Genomic DNA, 23,174 nt, shown 5'->3' with positions numbered 1-23,174 from the left:
TGGTCAGACATCATTTCGTTCTCTCCTTTGCAAGTTGGGCATCCATGATCTTCATGCTCCAACTTGAGGGGGGTATTGGAATTATTCTGTAAATATGTATGGTAGTTTTTGTGTATATCTCTTTCTTTTTTATTAGGAGATTAGATGCTAAAGTTAGTTTTTGTGTATATCTCTTTCTTTTTAATTAGGAGATTAGATGCTAAAGTTTAGGAGATAATTTTTGGTTTCTATCTTTGTATTTTACTGTGTATATATATTCTTGTTTTTGGGTTGAATGAGAGACAGAGAAAATTCCCACAATTCTTGTGATTTTTTCAAGCAGTATTAAGATATTCATGTCAATGAGTTTATAACAAAAGATCTAGGAAAACACTATGATTCTGTCAATATCCACAAAATTGTTATAAGTGACACTGTAATTAGCCTCAAAGCAAATCTTATGCCACCATAAAAAAGATACAAGGAAATGCTCTATCTACTTGGTTCTAGATCCAAATGGTAATAATAGAATACATGAATCACTATTAATGATCGATCAAATTTCTTAATTGATACAGTAGGATGGTAATGGATCACATGGATATTTTCTTATCACATCAAGAATGAGGCGTATCTTAATAGAGTTTGAATTACCAAATTTAAGTTATATTCTTATCACATCGAGAATGAGGTGCAACTTAATAGAGTTTGAATTACCAAATTTAAGTTATAAATCAGGTTGCTAAATCAGGATTAGATATGATTTATCCATCTGACAATGCCATAAGATACATGTATCAAAAATCAAATCAGGACCAATCCAGAAATAACTAATAAATTTCAGAATAACACAAGCAAATCCATACACCATGCTCAACACTTGTAACCAGGTTTTTCTTTCCTATGTTTAGTTGGTTTAAAAGGTTGCAACTTTGAACATGTTTTCCAATATAGAACTTTAAGAAGCAATTAAAAGATTCATAGGACCAAAGAACCTCGACAACAAAATACTAGTAAGCGTAATTAATACAAGTTACAATGAAGCCTATCATATCGGAGGTGGAGCAAGTTCATCTTCACCCTCCCATGATTCCTTGATATCAGAGTCATCAATATCTTCATCATTCCATTTGCTTTTAAGTTGTTCCTTTGCAGGGAGAGGTGGAATCTCATCCTCTGCAACAATAGCATACAACTTCTTGAACAAAAAAAAAAGGATTTCAAGAAAAGGAAACCAATAATAAAAAGAATGACATAATGCAATATGTTCTCCAACTAAGATTGGAAACAGACCATAATCTTTAGCACTTATTAACAACTCAAAAACATATGAAATACAGAATAGAAATGAATCTACTTTAAGGTCTATTTACACTTTAAAATTCCTATACAAAACTATGAGGCGACCATCAGGTAATACTTCAAGAAAAGAACTAGTGAATCCCAGCAATTGAAGGCAATACTAGATTCCCAAGATGTTGCCACAATTATTGATCTTCCACTACATGCAGTTTTTCTTTTTAATAAAAAGAAAAAATACCTCTAAATTTCTCTTTTTGGTCTGGTAACTCCATAGTTGATTTCCCAAGAAACTCAAAGCAAACACTTTTGAAACATCTCAACTCAACCTCATAAAATCTAAAACCAAAAACAAGAAAAAGCCCTAAATTTCAATAAACCCAATAAGCATTTAGCTCTAAAAAAAGAAATTTTCCACATTCAAGTTCATACATAATAAAACATACAAAAGAAAATAGAATCACTTATCAGTCAAAGAATTAACAACAAATTCGGGCTAAAATTAAAATTACCCCAGTCTTCCATCTTCACTTAACAACAACTCGCCTTGTTATATTTCCAACATTTGTTAAATCAAAGCAATGAAATCAGAAATGCACTGAAAAAGTAAAAAAAAAAAACCCGCATGAGCAGGAGTAGACGAAGCAGAAGCGAGAATGTCGGTTTGAGTAACGCAAACATTGGTGAGAATCTAATGCCCTAAAAACCCAAGGGTTCCTCTACAAGGTTCGTCCACAGAGGGTGAGTCAGGGCCTAAGGTCAGGCCCAGAAAAAAAAAGGGTTGCAACTTTGCAACCAGAAAAAAAAAAGAAGAGGAAACGTAGAGATGTGAAGAAAAGAATGTTACAGTTTATTCATTCTTTGGGCAGAGGTGAGGGCAAAAATAGAAATTGGAAAAAAAAAATTTCTTATTCCACGGTTAAATGACGATTCAATGATGAGAGAAGGGAATAGCTATTCGGCCACTTTCTGTAATAGACCCTGAATCAATTCAGGCCCGTAACACCATTACAGCCAACCAAACTAATATTTATGGTGGGCCCACCGAAATAAACCTCCCTATCAAACATGCTGTTAAGGGAATTTGCTGCTTGAACTGATGATAACGGGTCGGGTCTAAAGTATTTTGTTAAAATTTCGGCCCGAATCGGCCATGTACCTTCCATTTATGCGCCATCGCTCTGTTCCAATTATCTCCAACAACAACACTTTCTCTCTCTCTTTTTCCCTTCACTTTCTATCGCTAGGGTTTCCGCTGCTTGGGAGATTCTCGATTTAATGTTTTTCTTTTCTCGACAAGAAAAGTAAGGATCTTTGCTTTACTTTTCACATTTTTTCCTTCAAAAACTCTCCTCCCTTTCTTTTTTCCCCCCAAATTTTTTGTTTTATTTTCTGAATCCATTGAATTTGGTTGGATTCTGGTGCATTCTTATTTAAAACCTTTAAAGTTGCCAATTTTCATGCGGTTTTTAAGTTTTATTTCTCGAGATTCGAATTAAACTCAATTGATTGGATTGTTGGTACTAATTATGATACTGATTAGAATTAGCTGTTATGACTAGGTTTTATTTATAGTGAACTGTAAACCATTGATTGTACTTCTATGGTCTCGAAGGAAAATTTGATCGAACCCTTGCAAGATCTCGTTGGTTTTATGGGAATTATAGTACTCAATTGCATTGATGTGTGTGTGTATTTTTCAAATATTTGGTCTGATTTAATCACACCGTATTTACTATTTTCTTTTAACAACACAGTTTGATCAGATGAAACGATAGTGGTGAAAACAGGGTATTAAGTGGATAAAAAAAGCCTGAAGATTTTATTTTACTTAATATCTGAGCTAACATTTTGTTTATTGCTGTTGTAAAGCAGGGGTTGAAGCTCAGTGATGCATAGCTGCTTGATACCCTTTTAGCAAATTAAAAGGAAAATGAAAAATGGTCTCGATTTCTTGAATTTACTCAATTGTGATGTATCACTAAAGATTCTTACGAATTTGGAGGATCCATCTGATCTTGTTCGTTTCAGTGCTGTCTCACGCTCCTGGCGACAATTTGGTGAGCTAGAATTCTCTCTCTATATATATAAAAGCTAGCTTATGAGATGAAGACTGTATTCATCTTACTTTATCAAGTTGGAAGGTTCTAATGGAGCATAGCATCAATAAGTGGATAATATTCTCAATGCAGTTTGGTTGTTGTGATTTCAGTTTAGTTTAGTTTAGTTATTTTTCATTTGGTCTTTTGTCTTCCGTGTCTTTTATGTTTATCTAAGAAATTTGGATGTTTGAAGTAAAATAGTTTTCAATAAAAACAATAGGCTATAATCCTCTCAATTCAATGCAGATATTTGAAATGCTCAAATTCTTCTTTTCAGATGCTGCCTTTGATGCAAATTTTCCTTTCGTTCCAAAAAGTTTTGATTGATTAACTAGCTGATTGTTTTTTGCTAAGTCTTCCTCTTTCCTCATTTGTGCATTTTTATTTTCACCACTACTGATCTTAATAAGCTGCTTTATTTGCAATCTAGTCTTCTATTCTTCTGGTGTGGGCTTGGTGTGCAATTCTCTTTTACGTGAAAGTTTGCTGAACTCCTAAGAACTTACATCATAATCTGCTAACTTCACTAAAGAAAAGAGAGTAATCTACCTAAGCGACTTTTAAAGTTGGAAATAAAGGAGACAATCATGCCATTTGTTCTTTATGGCAGTGTCACAATTTATGTGTTCATGATGATATCAATCTTGTCACTCTGGTCTTTGGCTGTTTTGCATGACCAGTTTACAGTCATTGCTGACTTTATGAGTTTTCAATGGTTTGTAGTGATTGAAAATGGTCTACTCAAGCATCTGTGCCGGAGAATGTTTCCTCAATTATCTAGAGTTGATCATGTCAACGAGCTATGTGGCACTGCAAAAGGGCATGCTGAAGCTGGATCTAGCAATTTTATGGAATGGGAAGCTTTGAAGAGGGAGCATAGAGTTTATGCCTTTTTTGCTCGAGGTTGTTTGTCATTTGCTCCCAGGGAGTGCATCTATGAAGCAATCATCGCTTCTAGCACTGATAATGATCCAGAGGAAGGCATACATAATACTTTGGAACCAAGAGATAGGGTGGCACGGAGAGCTTCATACTGGTCGAGTAAAGGACAAAGTAACCCTGCAGTGCCTGAGACGTTGACATATAGATTGTGTGCTGATTTATGTGTTATTACTGAAATCAATGTAAGGCCTTTCCAAGGTAATAATTGTTTCAATTTTCTGCTAACTTGGTTCCATCTTTCATCTATCTGGTTTTATATTAACTTGAAAATTTTCTGATAAGATGCATATTCTTTTAAATCCAGCTTACTTCCAGATTGGTAAACCCATATACTCAGCTAACTCTGTGAGATTTCGCATGGGTCATGTCAAGTCCTGCATGGACAATATTGTGAAAGAATCATGCCAGGATTGTGGTAACGAAAAGTTTGCATGGACTTACACCTCACAAGAGTTTCCGATGGCTCAGGTAGGTTCAAGTAGCTGGGTTATATGGCTTATATCTTTTTTTTGGCTTTCTCTGGTTGTTACTACAAGAAATATTAGATTTGGTTATTCTGCAAGCATCCATTGCCAATACCGAAGATGATATGCTATATATAGTACTAATACAATACTAAAGTATCTCTTAGTAGTATCATTTCTGCTTTCAGTTTCCATGTTCCAGATGCATGCTTGTGAAGTTAATACTATCTTATTCTTGTAGTTTTGTAATAATCCTAAAAGGAGCACTGCTGACAGTGGATTTTTTTACGTAAGCAGGAAAATTGTTTGCAGAATTTCAGGCTTCCGGAACCTGTTCTTTGTATTGGTGGAATATTACAGATTGAGCTGTTGGGTAGGGTCCAGAGACAGGAAATGGATAGCTTATACTATATATGGTACCGTCAAATGCACCCTCTGTTAACCTAGTTTGATACTAACATTGGTGAAACGGGGTAATGAGTAGAGATTTTTTTTATAAGATTTATCTTAGGGTCCCATAAATTTCAATTATATAATGTTCATCTCTGGGTTTCTTTAGTATATTTTTGGCCATTTTGCTATATCCTGGTTTTGATGCAATCTGTTGGTTGGCATCATTGCAGTGTGTCTCATGTTCAAGTTGTGGGGCGGCCATTATCTCCTGCATTTGGTATTCAGACATTTGAACACTCTGAAAAATTTGTGCTGGAGGCACTGAGTTATAAACAACCAACTTCACCTGCACAGTCCAGCTCCGCACCCACTTTGCAGATGCGTGTGAGAGACTTGGAGCAGATTTTGAATTTACTGCGGGGAAATGTTGTCGACGTAGTGGAATATGGATATGAATGGGAAATAGAGGATGAAGAATCAGATGAGGAGGATGAGGATGAGGATGAGGATGAGGAAGACCGAGAATAAAACTAGTGCTGTTTTTCTTTCCCCGTTGAACTTTAGTTACAGGTCACATGGAAGCTAAAATTTCCTGTAACATTAGGAGTATGCCCTTTGGAGTGTTACCTGAACTTTGTTCAGGATTTAGTTATTCTGATGTGATATGCTAGTGTTAATCAATATATAAAAGCTTTATCTAAGTGTTGTTAGAAGCGAGGCTTCCACATCTGCCCACTGTATCCACATATAACCCCGATGACACATCAATAACGTGCCATTTCTTGCCGGAAAACTAAAACAGTCTAAATAATGCAAAAAAACAAGGTTATGCTAAGGAATGGGTGAGAAGACCTTGTATTTATATATGCTGCTGGTTGGTTCCTTTTATCAAATTGGGATAATTTACCTAGATGGCCAAATCCCCAACTCAGCCGTAGGTAAAATGTACCTCACAATTTTTTCTGTGGGTTTCCACTAAATTGGGCAATTGTTAACCCAAACTGATCAAAATGGTCATGCAAACATAGTAGACAACGTAATTAAAACAACCTAAAATCAAATATATATTAGTATTATTTGGTTGAAACAGATGGTGCTACAGAGGAAGAGAATCGGGTCAGGTCGCCCCAGGTTTACAAATTCTTCAAAGCTTACACCATTATGAACTTAAAGCACAAGTTCAATAAAATTATTTAAACGATAGAGATACTCAAGCTTGTCGGGAAAAACAGGCTTCCAACTTCAAGGTGTCTTAGACTTGGGCGGTGACGGAAGTAACTGCAACACAACAGAATATCGTTAGCCTCCCAAACCAATAAATCGAACCAAAATTTTCATATGTCCTTTCCTGTTACACAAACAATAGATGTAATACCAATTTTCTCATATCTCAGCGCTGTTCATTAACAACGATTAAAGTTGCCAATAATTTATCATCACTTAAATGTAGAGTCGGCTCGATGATTTGAGTTTTGGATATAATATGTCCTACCTCATAACTTGAGCTATTTCCCAAAGGTATTCACTTCTAACAACCAACCGACCAGAGAAAAAGAAAGATGTCCACTATAAAACTAAAAAGATGGAACCGAATACCTGATAACAGGAGATGAGAGATGAAACAAATCCAAAGGCTCCCGTTACTCGAGGGGTGACTTTCTTCGGTGCCAATTGAAGAAGCCCAACTGCTACTACTATATCCATTCCCGCTTTAACAAGGGCCAAAGTCCTCTCATTTGAATTTTGGAGCTTCGCACGATACTCCTCATTCTGTGTTTATATAAAGCAAAATAAAGTTGGAAACTACAGAAGAAGACTGATTATAAGGACACTTTAGAAGAAACACATATCAAGCATACCTTGTACTTGTCACTATCCTTAAGTCTCTTTTCCAACTTTTTCATTGATGCAGATAGCCTTCCAAGCTCCCCAAGCTGACAAAAAGATGGTAATGTGTTTTGAAAAAGGGGATAGAGCTAACGAACATCTTAAATATTAATAATAACAAAAGTAAGCAGAGACTCCTCAAATTAGTGAAGAGCAACAAACCTCAACCAATGTGGTACATATTGATGATCCCATCCAACAGAAAAGGGATATTCGTCCAATCAACTCAGCACGTTCTTTGTTCTGTAAATGCCTTTCTTACAATTAAAATTCGTAAATCAAGACGAGTAAAATTCAGTATAATACCAAAATAAAGTGTATTACATACCTTATAGATGCCTGTTCTGCCAAGCCACACAATTTGATCGAGAAATAAGAAAGTTGACAACAGTGCATTCTTTGACTGAAACAAGCATTAAATTAACCCAAGAAGGGATCATTAAGTTAACTAAGTCGAAAGGGTAGAGAAATTTTATAGGAAATTGGAAGTTTAACACACCTTTCCTAGCAGAACAAGTGGAACGGGAGTTCCTTGAGGAACTGGGCTAATAAGACCATGCAAATCGTTCACAAACTGCAAATTCACGGTGAACCAAGAATCAGATGCCTTTTGTAGTACAAAGAATCAAAGTTTAGTTCAATTAACACATTACTTTCTAGAAACCAAAAGGAAAGCATACATCTTTATTCCAAGTATTAAATACTAACTCAGAGTGCTGTACATTCAATGGTAGAACAAAAAAGAATTATCTATTAAGTGAACAAAGTTCATCCTTTTTCAAAAAAACTAACTAGTTACTTTTAGTATTTGACATTGTGAGATACCTTAAAAAGGCGGAAAACTTTCCGTGCCAAGCTGGTTGATTTGTCAACATTTTGTGCTGTGCCAGGCTGCCCATCACTTAAGAATTTCGAGCCATATTGTATAGCCCTGCATATCTTATCCCTTGCTTCAGCCTTATTCAAATACAAAACTACAAGAGCAAGTTCTGCTCTAGTTGCATCCAGTGTACTCATCCTTTATCTGCACAACACCTGAAAGAGCTGTGATAATTACACTCTCATACAAGCTTAAAGGTCAAATGCGAAAGCACGAATATGATCATAAGATACAAGCAGAGAGTATGTTGTCTCTTAAACAACCAAGCTCTAACTAATGGCATGAACATGCTATGAGAAATTGGCAATCCCTAGATAGTATGAAAGTTCTAACTAACAGCTTAAACCGAATAACCATAATCCCACATTCAAATTTCGTTGGACTCAACCACTTAATTCTCGAAGATATGCAGTACTAAGCATCAAACTCTTTTCACACGGTTACTATTGTCTCAAATCTATTTGGCTTCTGAAAGTACACAGATGGAAGCTTTTAGCTTGAGCAAAAAACATGCAAAATCAGAATTAGCTGAGCCTAGTACCTAATAATTTAGCTTAGTTTTTAGGATTACATCCATATAATAAACAAGATACTCAGAATTAAATCTTCAATTCCCCAATTTCCTATCGAACAAGAAGACCCTATCACCATGACAAAAAAAAAGGTATAAATTCAAACATTAATCAAATCACCAAAACCCAAATCACCCAAATTCGTAAACACAAAAACAATCATATGGAAGAACATAAACTAAACTTTAAAGCAAAAAGTACCCAGGGAAAAAAAAACATTTCAAAAAAGTATAACCACAGCCATAACAACAACATCAACATACAGTCAAGAGATTTTCTTCGTACAGCTAAAAACCAATACGAATCAATTAAAAGCACTAGGGAATTGGTAAATTGAATAAGAACTACATACAAGGAGGAGAAAAGAGAGAAAGAGAATGGGAATAGTACCGAAGAAAGTGCCCGATGATCTTACCTCGAAATCCACAAACTTTTCTCCTTTTTTATTAAAAACTCGTTTTTTTTAAGGCAAGGAAGCAGATTAGGGTCTCTGGGTGTCACGCCCTCTCCAGCGTCAGCTCAATGTGTCGTTTTTCGATTCTCTAATCTTCTGATAAAGGCTTGTTTGGTCCAATCTTTTCGAAAGAGGAAAAAAATAAGCCTTAAAACGACAGGAACTTCGTCCTTCCAACAATGAGTTTTAAACCGTTGGATTATGATGTTTGGGCGGACCCACTAGCATAATCGGTGATGATGTGAACAGAAAGTAACAAACTGTATATAATAGATAGATGAACGAGGTTTTCGTAAAGCGGTTGCTTACTACTTACTTACACGCATTCCAATTGTTATTTTTTTACATAGGCAGCTACAGCTGCTTCTGTTCCATATCAAATTTGCCTATGTTTATGGCTTATCCACGTTCTGGATCATTGAAGTTGTTGACTTTGTTCAAAGAGTTCAAATGTTTGTTTGGAGCAATAAATATAAATTTATTTATTTATTTTTACTTTCTTGGTTTAGTTAAGGGTGAATTGTGGAAAATTTTGGAGATGGATTTTTGCATTTGTTTGGGAAAAATAGTAAAAAAGGGAAAATTGTAATTTCTGTCCTAATTTACAAAGGGAGTATGACTTTTTAGTGTTTTCTTAAGGTGTCAGTGTCCAGTTTTATTCATTGCTAGATGAAATTAAAAAATAAAAGGAAAATAAATGAACATTTTGAAAAATATACAATTTTGAAGTAACATACATTCTCTTTTTTGTATTTTCTCTTTCGAATCATTTATTTTTATGTATTAAGATAAAAATGATAAGTCTTTTTCAATTTTTTTACTACCAAGTTTCATTTTTACTCAAGGAAGCATAGGATGGAAATATAATGTTGAGAGAACTTATGAGTGGTGATGATAGATGAACTAGTACAAAAAGAAAAATATACATGATAAAAAGAATGAATAAATGGGGTGGTTGTCATCTGCCACTAGTTGAAGATGGGTTTTGCATTTGCCGGCATAGCATGTTAAAAGAGTTTCATTTGAGGGCTTTGATCGATTCTGACAGATACAAACACCCAAAGTGGTGGGGTTTACAACTTTTTGGTGCTTTAACTGCTCTTATTACCATGGGTTTACCAACTTTTTGGCTCCAACTTGTCATGTTATTCTTCCCATCTTCAATGTCTCAGCATCTAGATTTGGTTTTTAGCAGTAAATGTTCGGTACAGAGTCATAGGAACACTGATTTCCTGGTGATTTCCCCCATAGCCTCAACCACGTTTCTTTCAGCTTCAATCCCTGTACTAACCAAGGATGGAAACTTTATTTTGCTCATGAAAAAAGTGAAAAAGTAAAGATCTGTAAATAAATGAAGAAACTTAGATGGAATCAAATCCAAAAAGCTTTACCTTGAGTTAGAAGCAAGAGTAGGGGAGTTTGTCTGAAAACAACTTATGTGAGCATATGCCAATGTCTGATTAAAACCATTCCATCAAAGGTCTTTCCTAATCATAAGCTCTCCATAACAACAAAGCAAGCAGAATCTAAAACTATCAAACAACATCAAGAAGTTTATGATCTATGTCTGCAAAGATCCAAGACACGGGGGAAATCAAGTTATGATAAATATAAAAACATTGATAGCACATAACTAGTTTGTTTTCATACAGACAATGAAACATAATACAAGGAAGAGGTAGGAAAGAAGATGAAACAAGAAAAAGGGAAATTTTCATTATACAAAACGGGAGTTTTCTTCCAATTTCTTCCCCCCTACTTCCGGCTAAACAAACATCTAAGTTTTCCCCTTTCCAACCTCTCAAGTAGCTTCTTGGCACCAGGGGTTTCCATCTCGAAAAGCTTCTTGAGATACCCAATGGCTCCATATGAGATCATAAGCTTTTTGCATTTCTTACTTGATGAGAGAGATGCCAGGCAAGACACTGCATACTTTTTTGCGGTGTTTTGGGGACTTGGATCAAGCAACTGGACCAGATTTGGCACGCTTTTATCGTCCTTTTTCACTTCCCTGCAATTCTGGGACACAATTACCAAGCTTGAAAGGGCTTGAGCAGCTACCTCTCTAGCACTGTTTGATTTAGCCTCAAGCATCCTAATAAGAAGAGGAATGCAGCCAGCTTCGCCCACCAGCTTTTTTGTTTCATTTGTTCTGCAAACTTGACAGATGGTTGATGCAGCAGCTTGTTGTGCACCCAATGATCCGGATTTGAGCACATGAACTAATCGAGGGAGGAAGCCAAGTGACACAAGAACTTCCATCGATACCGAGCCAACCAAGTTCCTCAAAGCTCGAACTGCTGATTCTTGGGGTAAAGGACCATCAAGGTATACCAATAGACTTCGAATTCCACCTTCTGAAACATCAGACCTTCTCAGATTCTCATTGCTGGCAGTGAGATTCTGCAAGCATTCTGCAGCATACTCTTTTGAACCCAACAAAATTCCACAATCAAGGAGATTGATCATCACTTTTATGATTCCTTCCTCTGCTAGCACTTGTCGAACCTCAGGAACAGCTGATATGTTTTTTAATGTACTAGCAGCTGCAGCCTGTGAAACCGAGCCTCCAGTCCGGCAGATTTCAATTAGTGGTCGAACCCCGCCGTGCCCTATAATTGCTCTGGCTGTTTCTGTTGTCATCGATAACCTCTGAAGTGAAATTATTGCCTTCTCTTTACCAACTGTGCTGCCAGATTCAACAAGCCTTATGAGAGGAGGCAAAACACCTTCCGAAACAAGCCAGCTCTCACAACTCCCAGATTCTGCAAGTGAGCAGATTACAGTCAGAGTCTTTTCCCGGATACGATGAGAAGTTGCTGTTAACAACTCGACTAAAGCAGCGATGTTACTCCGTCCCATAACAGACAACACACCCTTTTCATCCTCCTTCATAATCTCAACAAGGCTGTCAAGAGCTTTGTGCTTTGCTTCCAAGTGCCCAATCTGAAGACGTGCAAGCAATTCCTTTAGATGGCCGTGTGTTGCAGTCCCCGATTCCGATGACGAACCAACTAAAGATACAGGCAAAGTAGCTTCACCAAGTACACCAGTCTTGATCAAAAGTCCAAAATCCCTTAAATTCAGATCCAGTTTCCCAGACAACGCATCGAGATCACTCTGCATCTTAAGCTTCCCCTCATACTTCTCCTTCAGACATAAATCTGCCAATTCAATGGCTTCCTTCAATGTCTTTGACACAGCCTGCAGTTGCTCCTTACAAAGAGCATTTTTCGAAAAGAAAGGATGGCTCGACAAGTCCGATAACCGTGACGGGACCTGCTCCAATTTGAAAATTATAATCTTCCACCTACCGGGGAACCCCTTCACCTTCCTTGCCTTATCAAGTGCCATGGGAACAAGTTCTTGAGCATGCCATAACCATTCCTCAGCCGACTTACCATCAGCCAAAACCCCATTTCCAGTACCTTCTCCATGATTCAGATATGGATTTTGATCCAAATGATCATTAGAGCTGTATCAAATGAAGTTGATAGAAAACCCAAAGCTTTAGCAATGAGCTAGATGAGGAAAAGGGATAATTTAATACGAAAGAAATGATATTTTTGATAGAAAACAGAAAGGCAGTGGAGCAGTTGCAATCATCAAACATTTAAATCATAAATTAACCAAATACAATTAAACAAAAACAAAAGGTCCAGCACCAAAGAGTTTCGGGAATCTTGTGTAACCACACACAAAGTTTGTTTACTGAAAGAAAAAAAACCCAAGACCCGACAAGCAAAATTGAAGTACCTAAAGATGACTACACGAGTCCTTTGCTTTATCAAGTGATCATTAAATGCCAACTAAAAATTTTATGATCTTTAAAATAACATGTAATCATATGGAAATGAAATAAGTTACTTTTTAACTACTAAATATCTGCAAATTAATCAAGAAGCCGTCAATGAATAATTCTAGAAAGTACCCAGAATACCCTTTTTGCCATAGCCATGAAGGACTGTAATTTGAGGGTAGATTTGTAAGTGGGTGAAGAAATAGTTGAAAAAAAAGAAGATAAAAAATTAGCTTTTAACCAAGGAAATCCTTAGAGAAATTTGATGTCTTGACTTGTGATCTAAAAGACAAAGGTCATGAATTTTCCAAGCAATGAAAGCCAAAAATTTGGATCCTAAGCTGCATTACTAATTATAAACCCATAAATAGTGTTAGCTGGAGAAGAGACTTCCCTTTGAAGAGAAGATAGGTCATAACCATAGGAGTCACTATCCAAAGCTGTGTATTTAAATTCTCCAAGGTGGAGCAACCCCACTACCAATATAATTTATTCTAAGAAAATTCAAAGCAATAAATTCTAAAAGAAATACCTCAAAATTGCTTTGACTTTCCTTGTAATTCACAGCACACTCTAGTCTCCACTATTTACAGCCACCAATTAGTCTCCAATGGTCAATACCCTCTGTTCGAGGCTAAGAGCCGAAGAAAAAGAACAGTAAACATACATTCAAGTCCAATCAAAACGATCAATTTCAGAGATATGAGAAATAGGATGAAACGAAGCAAGAGAGAGAGAGAGAGAGAGAGAGAGGAGAGAAAAGAACAAAAGTAAAAACCATTTTTTTTTTGCCCTTTTATGAGGGAAGGGATCAAAGAGAGTTAGCTAAAACAACTTCAATGACCATTATTGGACCAACCTTTACGACTCAGGGACTCCAAAGCTTGTTCCTTTTTCTCCACCAAGCAACCCAACTGTAGCTTAAGCTTCAAACTTTTCTTTCACTTTCTCTCTCAATTCCCCGACCCAGAAAAAATATGCTTCTAAGAATCAGCAACACACCATGGCTTCCAAACAAGGAAACCAGAAAACTCTTTCCTTTACTCCAAAATTGAAACCTGCAACGCACAATCAGATTTCTTTAAAAGAATAAAAAAACCCAGAACCCACTTTTTGTTCCCTGATGGAAGATCTTAAACTTTGAAGACAAACCAAATTCAAAACCTATTTAAGCATTCGAGGTTTAGGAAACGATCACAATCAAATTCAAAAATCAAACCACCTTCCACACTCTCTCTCTCTCTTTCTGCCTGTCCGCCTCTCTTTATAAATAATATATAATAGAAGGCACCGTATCAGAGTGTTTCAGACTCTGGTTCTTCTCTCTGTAGAAAAAAAAGCAAGTGTTTCTTTTTTTAACTATTGCCTGTAGCAACTGGGGCATCGATTTTCCAAAACTACTAAAGAACGAATATATAGTCTCTATTCATTCCAGACAGGAGCGTTTAAATGTCGAGCAAGTTTGAAGATCGTACGGTTATGATTCCTGTTTTAGGACAGAATCTACCGTTGGTATTGGTTACAATTTTTACAAATTGTTTTCCATTTACGTTGAGTATTCGTTCTTCCACGTGTGCTGTTGGTATTGGTTTTGGATTTGTGGGGATAGGTCTGAAGATGTCCAAATCTTCAACCATAAAATACACCCAAAACACAACAAAGGTCAAACTCAAAATCTATCTGTATAGCATATTCAACATAATAAAACAAATAATTTATGCATGCAGATTGGAGAGGTAGGATGCTTGAAACTTAAAAAAGTTTATCAGTGGTGATGGTAAGACCAAAAAAAGAAAAGATAACTTCCATTATACCGCAGCCTTTTCGAGCTGAGACGTGACACGTAAAAAAAAGCAAGGTTATAGCTAGAGGGAGGATTAGCGTCGGCGTCGCCATGATGGGACGCTGTCGTTTGTCGGCTATATCTCAACTATTTTGCCTTTTGGCATTTTGTACACCAACCTCCACAAACACCAAACAAAAAGATACACCGTATACTTCCCTTCCTATTCAGATTTGCTAAATGTGGGTAAAGGACTGTTTTGGTAAATATATTAGCTTTGCCGACAAGTAATTCGTCTAATGACTAAAAAAATTATATCAAGAATATATATTATCAAAAGAATCTTGGATTAAACTGCACAGATCCCTGAACAAAATTACAGTCTTTTTTATTATAAAACTCGTCAATTTAAACTCTTTATTAACGGTGATCTTGAACGTTAAAATGTTGTAGCATGTTTTTAGAGGAAACAGATTAGCTTGTAAGCTACATGGAATAGAGACCACAATTACGTATGGTTTTGAGTTGAAACTGAAAGCATACCAACCATATATATAGATGGTGAACCGACCAGATCTCATGAACCAGTTGTAGAAACCGATCCTCTTTCGCTTCTATATAACCGGCCCTGAATATCTTACAACTTGGCCCCCATGATTTTTATTATTTTTTTCACGAGCAAAATTAGTCCTAAATTTCCAACATTGGAAATGAATATGCTAGTTGAATTTGCATATAAATCTTGATATTTGTTTGACTAATCCATTGCTTGGTATTGGGTTAACCTTCTCCCTTGTGGTCACAAAAAACAAAACCAACTTTGATGCCTACTAGTGTGAGATCTGAGTGGACCTCTTTAGCTCCCCAAGAGGAGTAACATGTTGGGTTCGATGTACATTTGATGTGCTAACAACCATCAGATCCTTGCCTCTTAGACATCATTTAACTTGTTTATGTTGTTTTGTTCTATGTCCACTGTCAGCTTCAAATCGTTCCTTCTTTACTAGCATACTGTAGCCCAGAGCCTGATTATAGAAGGCGTGCGGTTGTTAATATGTAAAGTTTTGCATTCATGCCAAGTTTTTGTATCATGCAAGTTGCTAGTGATGATTCATTGTACATCATGAATTTAATAGAACCCACACCAAATGGGGACCACTCATCTGCTTCCACTCTTAGGTACCTACACCAAGTAATCAAAACCAGATTATTTAAGTCCTCAAAGCCCCACCTTCAAATTTGCTGGATAACTCCAAACAAGAAGTTAAATATCATCCTTAAGAACATTATGAATCATATGATTGGGTTTTGCCTTTTGACAGGTAATGTGCCATTTCACCACAGGCTTCTCTTAGCTTAACCTGTTTGGGTCTAATTATGCCAAACTGAAACCAGTCTCTTTGACCAAATCTAGATTTCCACCATACAATGCAAAGGGTTCAAAGAACTTATCATTTCTGCTTTTAATGTTTCTTTTTCTTTTTTAAAGAAGATTAGTTTATATATTCTTACTATGAAGTAAATCACGTGCTATATAATGTAATAAAGAAAAACCAAGTACATCTTCATGCATATCCCCCTAATTGTGGGTGGACCGACTAAACGTTGGAGGAACTACCATAGAAGAAGAAACCTTGAACCATGATATTGATCCCAACAAAAATCATTTGATCTGCAAATAATTGGTCATTAAAACTCATTTCCCCATATCTTACTCAGCTGAGTGGAAACCCAATCCATTCATTGCTACAATCTAAAACGCTGGAGCTTTCCCAATTTGAGGATGGATCGGCTCATCCACCACATGAGACAAAATGATGCTAGGGTGCACCACTTTTTCAATATTCATCTCAACTGGGTTCTGGAATTGGTAGTTTCTAAGTGGGAAGTACTGGCAACAGTGAAGTGGCTGTCATAACCATGATACTTTGTAGGTTCTTGCTCCATTTAGCCTTCAATGAAGATAACCTAACTCCATGTCTCCCATCAGATTATGTCCGTTAAGCCCAACAGTGTAAGATTCTTAGTGTACTTCTTTGGCTCCACAAGAGGGATGGCAGGCCGTGTTCGTTGCAAGCCAGGTCCTTGCCTCTTGACCAAACCCGCCAACTTTCTTTTCTTGTTTATCGTTTGTCTTAGCAAGTGTCTGACTTGTAGGTTTGTAATGCTCAAACCCACCTGCTTCATTAAATGATAGCAGATTTATTCATGGCAGCGTGCACCATCATGCAGGCATTGCAGAGAGGAAATCAGCACCATTCAGATAGCATATTCATATTATAGAGACAGTAAAACAAATAAATGAATAATAATGATCTTTCTCACACAAAAGTTACTACATACAGATTTGTACAAGAACTTTTCAGTCGCGATGTGTCTATGCATTCAGCATTCTAAGATAGTCATCTATAATTGAAATAGCAGATGAGCGGTAACCAGAGCCGAATAGATTGTAGTGATTTAGGTAATGGTACAACAGATAAAGATCTCTCCTTTTTTCAAAGCCTGGCCGTTTAGGCATCACCTGGTAAATGAAAGCAGCATGAGAAAGTAAAATATGAAGCTTAGGTTGCAGTGATGAGATTTTCTACAACCCTCATAATGTCATTTCTGGTTAGTTAACTCAACACAATCAAGATTTATAAAGGGTGGTCAATCCTTAAGGTCTAATCTTCAGCAGTTTCACGGGCTGCAATGGCATTGAAATCGAACGAGCTTAGTACAGGTTTCTATGGCAGGAGGTAGCTGGTATAAAAACCTTTCAATTTTTCAAAATCAAGTGCTAGTGGCCCCGAAAGATATTAACGTCTTCCAATGCAAAGAAAAATTACAAGGAATTTGATCATTGTTTAGATCTACTGAAACAGCAATGCTTTAAACAACAAAAACTTATAAAGCTTTTTGAAAATAACAATACCTCAAAGTAAGAAGTGTAGAAAGATCCTCCAAAGCCAGCACACCATGACATTCCGAATTCAGCTTCATTGTGTCCATCTGTAAGAGGCACAAAGATATACTAAATTATTTCTTTGAGCACCCAACTCCACATGCATTCATACCACCACTGATATAATAGATAACTCCACGGTAGTTGGCCTTAAATTCTCTTAGATTCAAGCACAATGTCATCAAAAAGCATATTAGTTCCTTCAGAAGCTCTAGGCTGGCAGGATGCAAAATTAGATCGATTCAAGTCTGAATATATGTACAAAGGAAAAATAAATCTACCAATAGAGTAGTTTATCAACACAAATTGAAACTTACAGTAACAAGCAGGATCAAGTATAACCGGCTCGCCATTCTTGTCAGAAGTGATATTCCCACTCCATAAGTCTCCATGTAACAAGCATGGCTCTATAACAATGTCTTCAAAAAGAGGCGCCATGTTCTTTATCAACCTTTGTCCTGTAAATAAGATTTCCATTTTTATTTGAAAAGTGTATGACAATCTGCTTCAACAAGCTGATCTTAAAAGTCAATATCTATCTCATTTGATTTGGAATTCCTAAAAGTTGATATTTTGGGTAAGTGTTCGTGGAAAAAAAAAAATACACTTCCATATGTTCTTGAACCATCTTGGTAAACTGATATCTTAAGTCGCACTAGTTTAAATGCAACTATAAAGATGCACAAACAACAACAATCAAGGAGATATTCTTGCATAAATCATGCAAGTACTCTAAAATCGCCGATTAAGATGCATGTAAGTTACACGTAATTAATAAATGTAGCCATGGGTATAAATATTCGGGACACCATTTTTCCAACGTAGATAACTCATTATCTGTACCAGAGTATATATGGCAAGTCATGATGTAGAACAGAAAGTACATAAGAAAAGTAGACAGCAATTTAATGGGGGAAAGAATAACCTCTTTGGTAAATGGTCGAATCACCATACTGGTCCTGTGCTAACTTGAGCTGGTAACCTAATCTATGCTCTCCATAAAACTGAATCCAATCAGAGCACCAAGTATTTATCTGTGGAGTACTACAAAGGCAGCACATATTCACTCGTTAAAAAAACAAAATCTTAAGCATACAGACCATCTTGAATTCCTCAATACCATCAACGCTAAAATGGAAAAAACAGCAAAATTATTGTATGACAATAGAAGAATGACCAATATGATTGAAAACAATAATGGTGTTTCAGAAATTGAACCTGCCGACAGTATTATTAACAGGAAAACCAAAGCCTTTATCTGATTTCCCAGCTTTATGCATTTCAGCTAGCTTCCTTCCCAGCACAGACTAACAGATAATAGACAGTTAGGAGATAAGAGGCAAATCACTATTACTGTTAGCAGAAATTAAAAAAAGGGCGGGGGAAGGGAGGGGGAGACTTGAACTGGCTCACTTGATTGCTTCGAGAAGAACCGAATTCAATATATTCCATAATGATGTATGATCCACGATTTCGTAAGGGTCCAACCTATAATGCGTAACAAAGTATACAATTTTCCATGTAAAAGAATAGCATAAGAGAACTTTAAGAAACCAAAATTTCAGCATCAGAGTAAACTTAGACTCTTACCTTAAAGGGCTTAGGCACACGAATTGTTCGAGTTTCATACATGGCGTCTAACCCGATAGCTTCTGCCTCGAACATTGGTGGACCGATACTCCTGATCCATTTTTTGCAACAACATGCAAACGTTCATTCATTTGACAAACAATAATTCATTAAGCAAAAGAAACTACCTAATGCTATAACTTGGATGAACTATAAACGCCTAATACATCAAAAGTTTTGAACTTTGCACAACACACCTGTTTGTTTTAACAAAGAAGGAACCAGCATCAGTGTCGTAGCGATTCGCAAGATTGATGCAACCACCACCTACGGGACGAATACCCGTAATCCGGGTGGCTTTTCCTTCGGTGAGAATCCATTCTTGAACAGGATCATCACTCAATGCTGCCACTGTAGAGTAATCATATATTAAGCATTCTCAACCATTGTTAAATCAAGTCCTTTCAAGAAAAAAATTCATAGCACGCAAGCAAAACCCAAAATAAAGTTCATAACTCCTACAGACCAAATTTTCAATTTTTTTTTCTCAGGCCCTTATATTATTTCCACAAAAAGTCCAAAACTGCCAACGCTATGGACAAATTTTCACTTTCACTCATGAAAAGTTATGAAGATTATTATATTTTGGTCTAAACAGAACCTTAAAGCAACTTCTAGAAGTATCATATATGAAAATCTTTCAAAAGAACATCAAATAAATGGTGGGTAATGGACTCGATTAGTTCTCAAATGAAAAGAAATAACGCATTCAATCAATACAAGGGAATTCCTCAAACCCCCAATGCTTGGCCCTGAAACATCTAAATTCAACTGTAAACAACCAAGTCCTGCAAAAAAGAAAAGGCAATGATAATGTTGCTTACTGGGAAATGGTCTGCGTTTGGTGAAGCCGATTCGAGGAAGACAAGGCATAGACAGTAAAGAAACGCTGAGAGATATAAGTCCCACGTGTGCCACCATGATCTGGACGCCGGAACACTATAATCTCTCACACAGACAGCTGACTGGCAAACACTGATAGTGTCGAGTTGTAATTGGGTCTCTCTGTTTAAAAGAATTTTGATCTGTTCGGCTTTGAGGTTAACCCTATTCGTTTAAAACTTTAGGCCCCAAGTTGTATGATAGCCATACAAGTTTCTCCTTACAACATGTTACAAGGGGAAATTTAAGATTTTTTTCCCCTTTACAGTCATTCATAAATTAATATACTAGATTATATCAGACGAAAAAATTATTTTATATAAAAATATTGTTTGAAAATTTATTTAATATGAAGTGATAAAAATTATATATATAAATTTTATTAAATAAATATTTGATCAAAATTATATAGAAATATGAAAAGATAAAAACATCATCATCATAATATTATTTATCATTAAAAAATGTATATTAGTCTTTTTCTAATTTAGTTAATGCCCAATCAACTCGTGAGACTAACTTATTTAGAGATTTTATAATAAACTAAGTTACTACACATTCACACCGTAAGTGATAACAATATTATGTAAAGAATAACTTAAATATAAACGCAAAAGGGCAAAAACACAATTATAAGAATATAACATGCTTTTTATATAAAAGGATATTGTCGTAACTCTCTAATTAATTTGGTATTTAGTTGACTTATAACAACAAGACAGCAAGTAACTTAACTTAAACTATAAATCTTATCGCATGTGAAAATAACATGTTTAATATATAGATATATGTTTAAAAATAGTATATAATAAATAACAAAACATAAAGTTTAAAATTAATAATGATAGTACATATGTAGTATGTACAATGTTAAAATAAAAAAAATAGTTTAAATTGTGAGTAAAAAGAAATTAAATAGGTAAATAAATCATATTGAGAATAATAAATGCACTTTAATTACTTATCATAGTATTGTCATTTTTCTATAGCACATAAAAAAGTTATCATGTTGGTGTTGATAAAAAAGAAAATTCACTATTAAAAATCATATTATAAAAAATTTAATATTAAGTTGACTTGTGACACTAATTCTATACTAGATTTTATGCACGCAAAATGTGGGCAAAAGAGAATATTTTATGTTAAAATTTATTTAATAATGACTATAAGTAGAGTCAATGATTAGTCCAGGGGGCGCGTGAGGCCCCTTGGAAATTTTAGATTTTTTAATTTTATATATAAATTATCATTTATTTTAGATTTGGTGTCCATGTCGTATAACATTCCTCCCAATTGACCAATTTGTATTTCACATAATTCGCCTCTTTAAGCTATATGGTTATACTTTATATTAACAAATTACTTTTCAGTTTTTAATTATATAACTTTAATAGTAATAGTCAAATATTAATGTATGATAGGCCTTGAACGACTAAACTAACGGCCAATATGGACTTTAAAGCCAAATTCCAAAATTAATTGATTTGGCCCAGACTCATACATATTAGGTTAATAACTTAAAGTTAGAAAGATAATCTCACAGTTGAGCATCACTATCAATTTGATATATTCATTGTTAGTATTGATTCGTTGCTAACAAAAATGAACCAGTAATGAATTTTTGCTTGAATGATGAGATAGTGGATTTACTTGTTCTTAGCTCTGATTTAGATCCACACGATAATTACAAAGCTTTTTCAAGTAAGAGATATATGTAAGCTTATGAATGATTTTTATCCAAACGATTTTACGTAGCAAGAAAAGCTATACATGAAGATTCAATTAGAGCATTTTCAACTCGATGCTCATCAAAGCACAGAGTTGTAAAAAGTTTCTACGGTTGTCGGGTTGTGTCAATTGTTAGCTAAGACAAATAGGTCAAATATTTATCCTCTTATTGATAGAATTATTCGTTTTGTGTTAACTCTTCTCGTGTCTACTGCAACAACCAAACGAGTATTTTCAACCACGAAAATTGTTAAGTCAAAGCTTCGCCAATGGAATGGAGGATGATTTTCTTTCAACTTACTTGGTGACATACATCGAAAAAGAGGTAGCTTAAGAATTTTCAACAAATTCTAACGTTGATGAGTTCAATCTTATGAAAAAGCGGAAGATGCAATTTAGGATGCCTAGTATTAAGAAATGGGACTAATGTCAAGTTTTTTTAATTTAATTTTTGGAATTATAATGATATTTATGAATTTTTTTAGTATAATATTAGTTTTTTTTTGCATATTGGTAAGAAATATTTAATTTTATATAGTATGATTTTTTTCTTTTAATTTTTTCACAGTTAAAACATTCATGATTTTTAAAAAGCATTAAATTGATTTTTTTGGTAAGAAAAAAAAATATCCGAAAAGAGTTAACATTTTTTTACGTTAAAAAAATAGATTATTCGAATTTAGAAATTTTGACCCACTTAGAGTAAAATCCTTTATCCGTCTTTGAGTGGAGTGAGAATGAACTTAAAATTTAATGTAATTGAACACATGTTCAATTATTTGATTTTTAATTTTCAAATCCTTTATTTAAATATTATATAAAAGTGTGTAAAGAAGTAAGGATCATTATAATAACATTAATTATTATTTAAGATAAATAATATTTTTATAATTTTATAAATGAGTTAATAACTTAATTAAAGGTGTCACCAATTCAATAAAGTGCTTAAATAATAATACGAATATATACGTAAAAGACAATATAAGTAAGAAAAAAATATTTGTAAAAAATCGTCACATAAAACAATAATGAGACTTTGGTTGAATAGCAAAGTTTAAGATTTTTCATGATTTGAATTCAAACCTTACTTTAATATTTTTCTTTAATTTAAAGTTGTTTTTTTAATAATTTTTATAAAAAAAGTTTAAGATTTTTCATGTTTTGAATTCAAACCTTACTTGGATATTTTTCTTAATTTAAAGTTGTTTTATTAATAAATTTTGTAAAAAAAGTATGAAAATAGCAAATACCCTGTAATAGCATATTTTAGTTGTTTAAAATATGGTTTTTTTTAGTAAATTATTTGACCAAGTTTATGTTAAGTTGATTCATTACATTAATTTGATCACACACTTAAATAATAATATAAATAATATATACAAATGGCCTAATATTATTGAAATATATGAAATTATTAAAAAGTTTTATAAATAT

The 23,174-nt window shown here is 34.9% G+C and overlaps 4 protein-coding genes and 1 long non-coding RNA gene across 19 annotated transcripts; 1 reads left to right on the top strand and 4 right to left on the bottom strand.

Annotated features, from left to right (window-relative positions):
• Nucleotides 1-806: 806 nt before the first annotated feature.
• LOC107911950 (uncharacterized) lies at nucleotides 807-2,239 on the bottom strand. 2 transcript variants are annotated; one of them, XR_001688049.2, is made up of 3 exons: nucleotides 1,791-2,239; nucleotides 1,520-1,617; nucleotides 807-1,155 (listed from the first exon to the last, which is right to left on the bottom strand). It is a non-coding gene; the product is annotated as an uncharacterized lncRNA (long non-coding RNA). The 2 variants fall into 2 exon arrangements; XR_005921022.1 differs by lacking the exon at nucleotides 1,520-1,617.
• Nucleotides 2,240-2,371: 132 nt separating this feature from the next.
• Nucleotides 2,372-5,880, top strand: LOC107911948 (F-box protein At4g00755). Of its 2 annotated transcripts, none has more exons than XM_016839963.2 (6): nucleotides 2,372-2,582; nucleotides 3,154-3,338; nucleotides 4,104-4,520; nucleotides 4,627-4,790; nucleotides 5,084-5,202; nucleotides 5,410-5,880. In XM_016839963.2, the coding sequence occupies exons 2-6, from the start codon at nucleotides 3,212-3,214 to the stop codon at nucleotides 5,705-5,707; spliced, it is 1,125 nt and encodes a 374-aa protein (XP_016695452.2). In that variant the 5' UTR covers nucleotides 2,372-2,582; nucleotides 3,154-3,211; the 3' UTR covers nucleotides 5,708-5,880. The 2 variants fall into 2 exon arrangements, with proteins under 2 accessions (XP_016695452.2, XP_016695453.2); XM_016839964.2 differs by having other exon boundaries at nucleotides 2,377-2,582; nucleotides 3,151-3,338.
• Nucleotides 5,881-6,219: 339 nt separating this feature from the next.
• On the bottom strand, nucleotides 6,220-9,274 carry LOC107911949 (peroxisomal membrane protein 11C). 10 transcript variants are annotated; one of them, XM_016839968.2, is made up of 8 exons: nucleotides 8,934-9,274; nucleotides 7,892-8,090; nucleotides 7,566-7,640; nucleotides 7,395-7,469; nucleotides 7,229-7,309; nucleotides 7,039-7,113; nucleotides 6,776-6,949; nucleotides 6,220-6,457 (listed from the first exon to the last, which is right to left on the bottom strand). In XM_016839968.2, the coding sequence occupies exons 2-8, from the start codon at nucleotides 8,081-8,083 to the stop codon at nucleotides 6,422-6,424; spliced, it is 708 nt and encodes a 235-aa protein (XP_016695457.1). In that variant the 5' UTR covers nucleotides 8,084-8,090; nucleotides 8,934-9,274; the 3' UTR covers nucleotides 6,220-6,421. The 10 variants fall into 10 exon arrangements, with proteins under 10 accessions (XP_016695457.1, XP_016695454.1, XP_016695455.1 ...); XM_016839965.2 differs by having other exon boundaries at nucleotides 7,892-8,101; nucleotides 8,934-9,224; XM_016839966.2 differs by having other exon boundaries at nucleotides 7,892-8,101; nucleotides 8,909-9,205.
• A 1,321-nt stretch (nucleotides 9,275-10,595) lies between these two features.
• Nucleotides 10,596-14,602, bottom strand: LOC107911947 (protein spotted leaf 11). 4 transcript variants are annotated; one of them, XM_016839959.2, is made up of 4 exons: nucleotides 13,994-14,164; nucleotides 13,631-13,829; nucleotides 13,304-13,405; nucleotides 10,596-12,447 (listed from the first exon to the last, which is right to left on the bottom strand). In XM_016839959.2, exon 4 carries the CDS (start codon nucleotides 12,324-12,326, stop codon nucleotides 10,728-10,730), a length of 1,599 nt encoding a protein of 532 aa, XP_016695448.2. In that variant the 5' UTR covers nucleotides 12,327-12,447; nucleotides 13,304-13,405; nucleotides 13,631-13,829; nucleotides 13,994-14,164; the 3' UTR covers nucleotides 10,596-10,727. The 4 variants fall into 4 exon arrangements, with proteins under 4 accessions (XP_016695448.2, XP_016695449.2, XP_040961781.1 ...); XM_016839960.2 differs by having other exon boundaries at nucleotides 13,936-14,162; XM_041105847.1 differs by having other exon boundaries at nucleotides 13,631-14,602.
• Nucleotides 14,603-16,856: 2,254 nt separating this feature from the next.
• On the bottom strand, nucleotides 16,857-20,303 carry LOC107911946 (protein-ribulosamine 3-kinase, chloroplastic). Its single transcript, XM_016839958.2, has 9 exons — nucleotides 19,955-20,303; nucleotides 19,328-19,481; nucleotides 19,092-19,182; nucleotides 18,915-18,989; nucleotides 18,720-18,808; nucleotides 18,427-18,545; nucleotides 17,819-17,959; nucleotides 17,472-17,548; nucleotides 16,857-17,078 (listed from the first exon to the last, which is right to left on the bottom strand). The coding sequence occupies exons 1-9, from the start codon at nucleotides 20,049-20,051 to the stop codon at nucleotides 16,932-16,934; spliced, it is 990 nt and encodes a 329-aa protein (XP_016695447.2). The 5' UTR covers nucleotides 20,052-20,303; the 3' UTR covers nucleotides 16,857-16,931.
• Between the last annotated feature and the right edge of the window lie 2,871 nt (nucleotides 20,304-23,174).

The sequence above is a fragment of the Gossypium hirsutum genome, chromosome D11, assembly GCF_007990345.1.
Source record: "Gossypium hirsutum isolate 1008001.06 chromosome D11, Gossypium_hirsutum_v2.1, whole genome shotgun sequence".
Taxonomy (NCBI): Eukaryota; Viridiplantae; Streptophyta; class Magnoliopsida; order Malvales; family Malvaceae; genus Gossypium; species Gossypium hirsutum.
The sequence above is the reverse complement of the archived record's forward strand: the minus strand, read 5'-3'. Positions and strand labels throughout refer to the sequence as shown.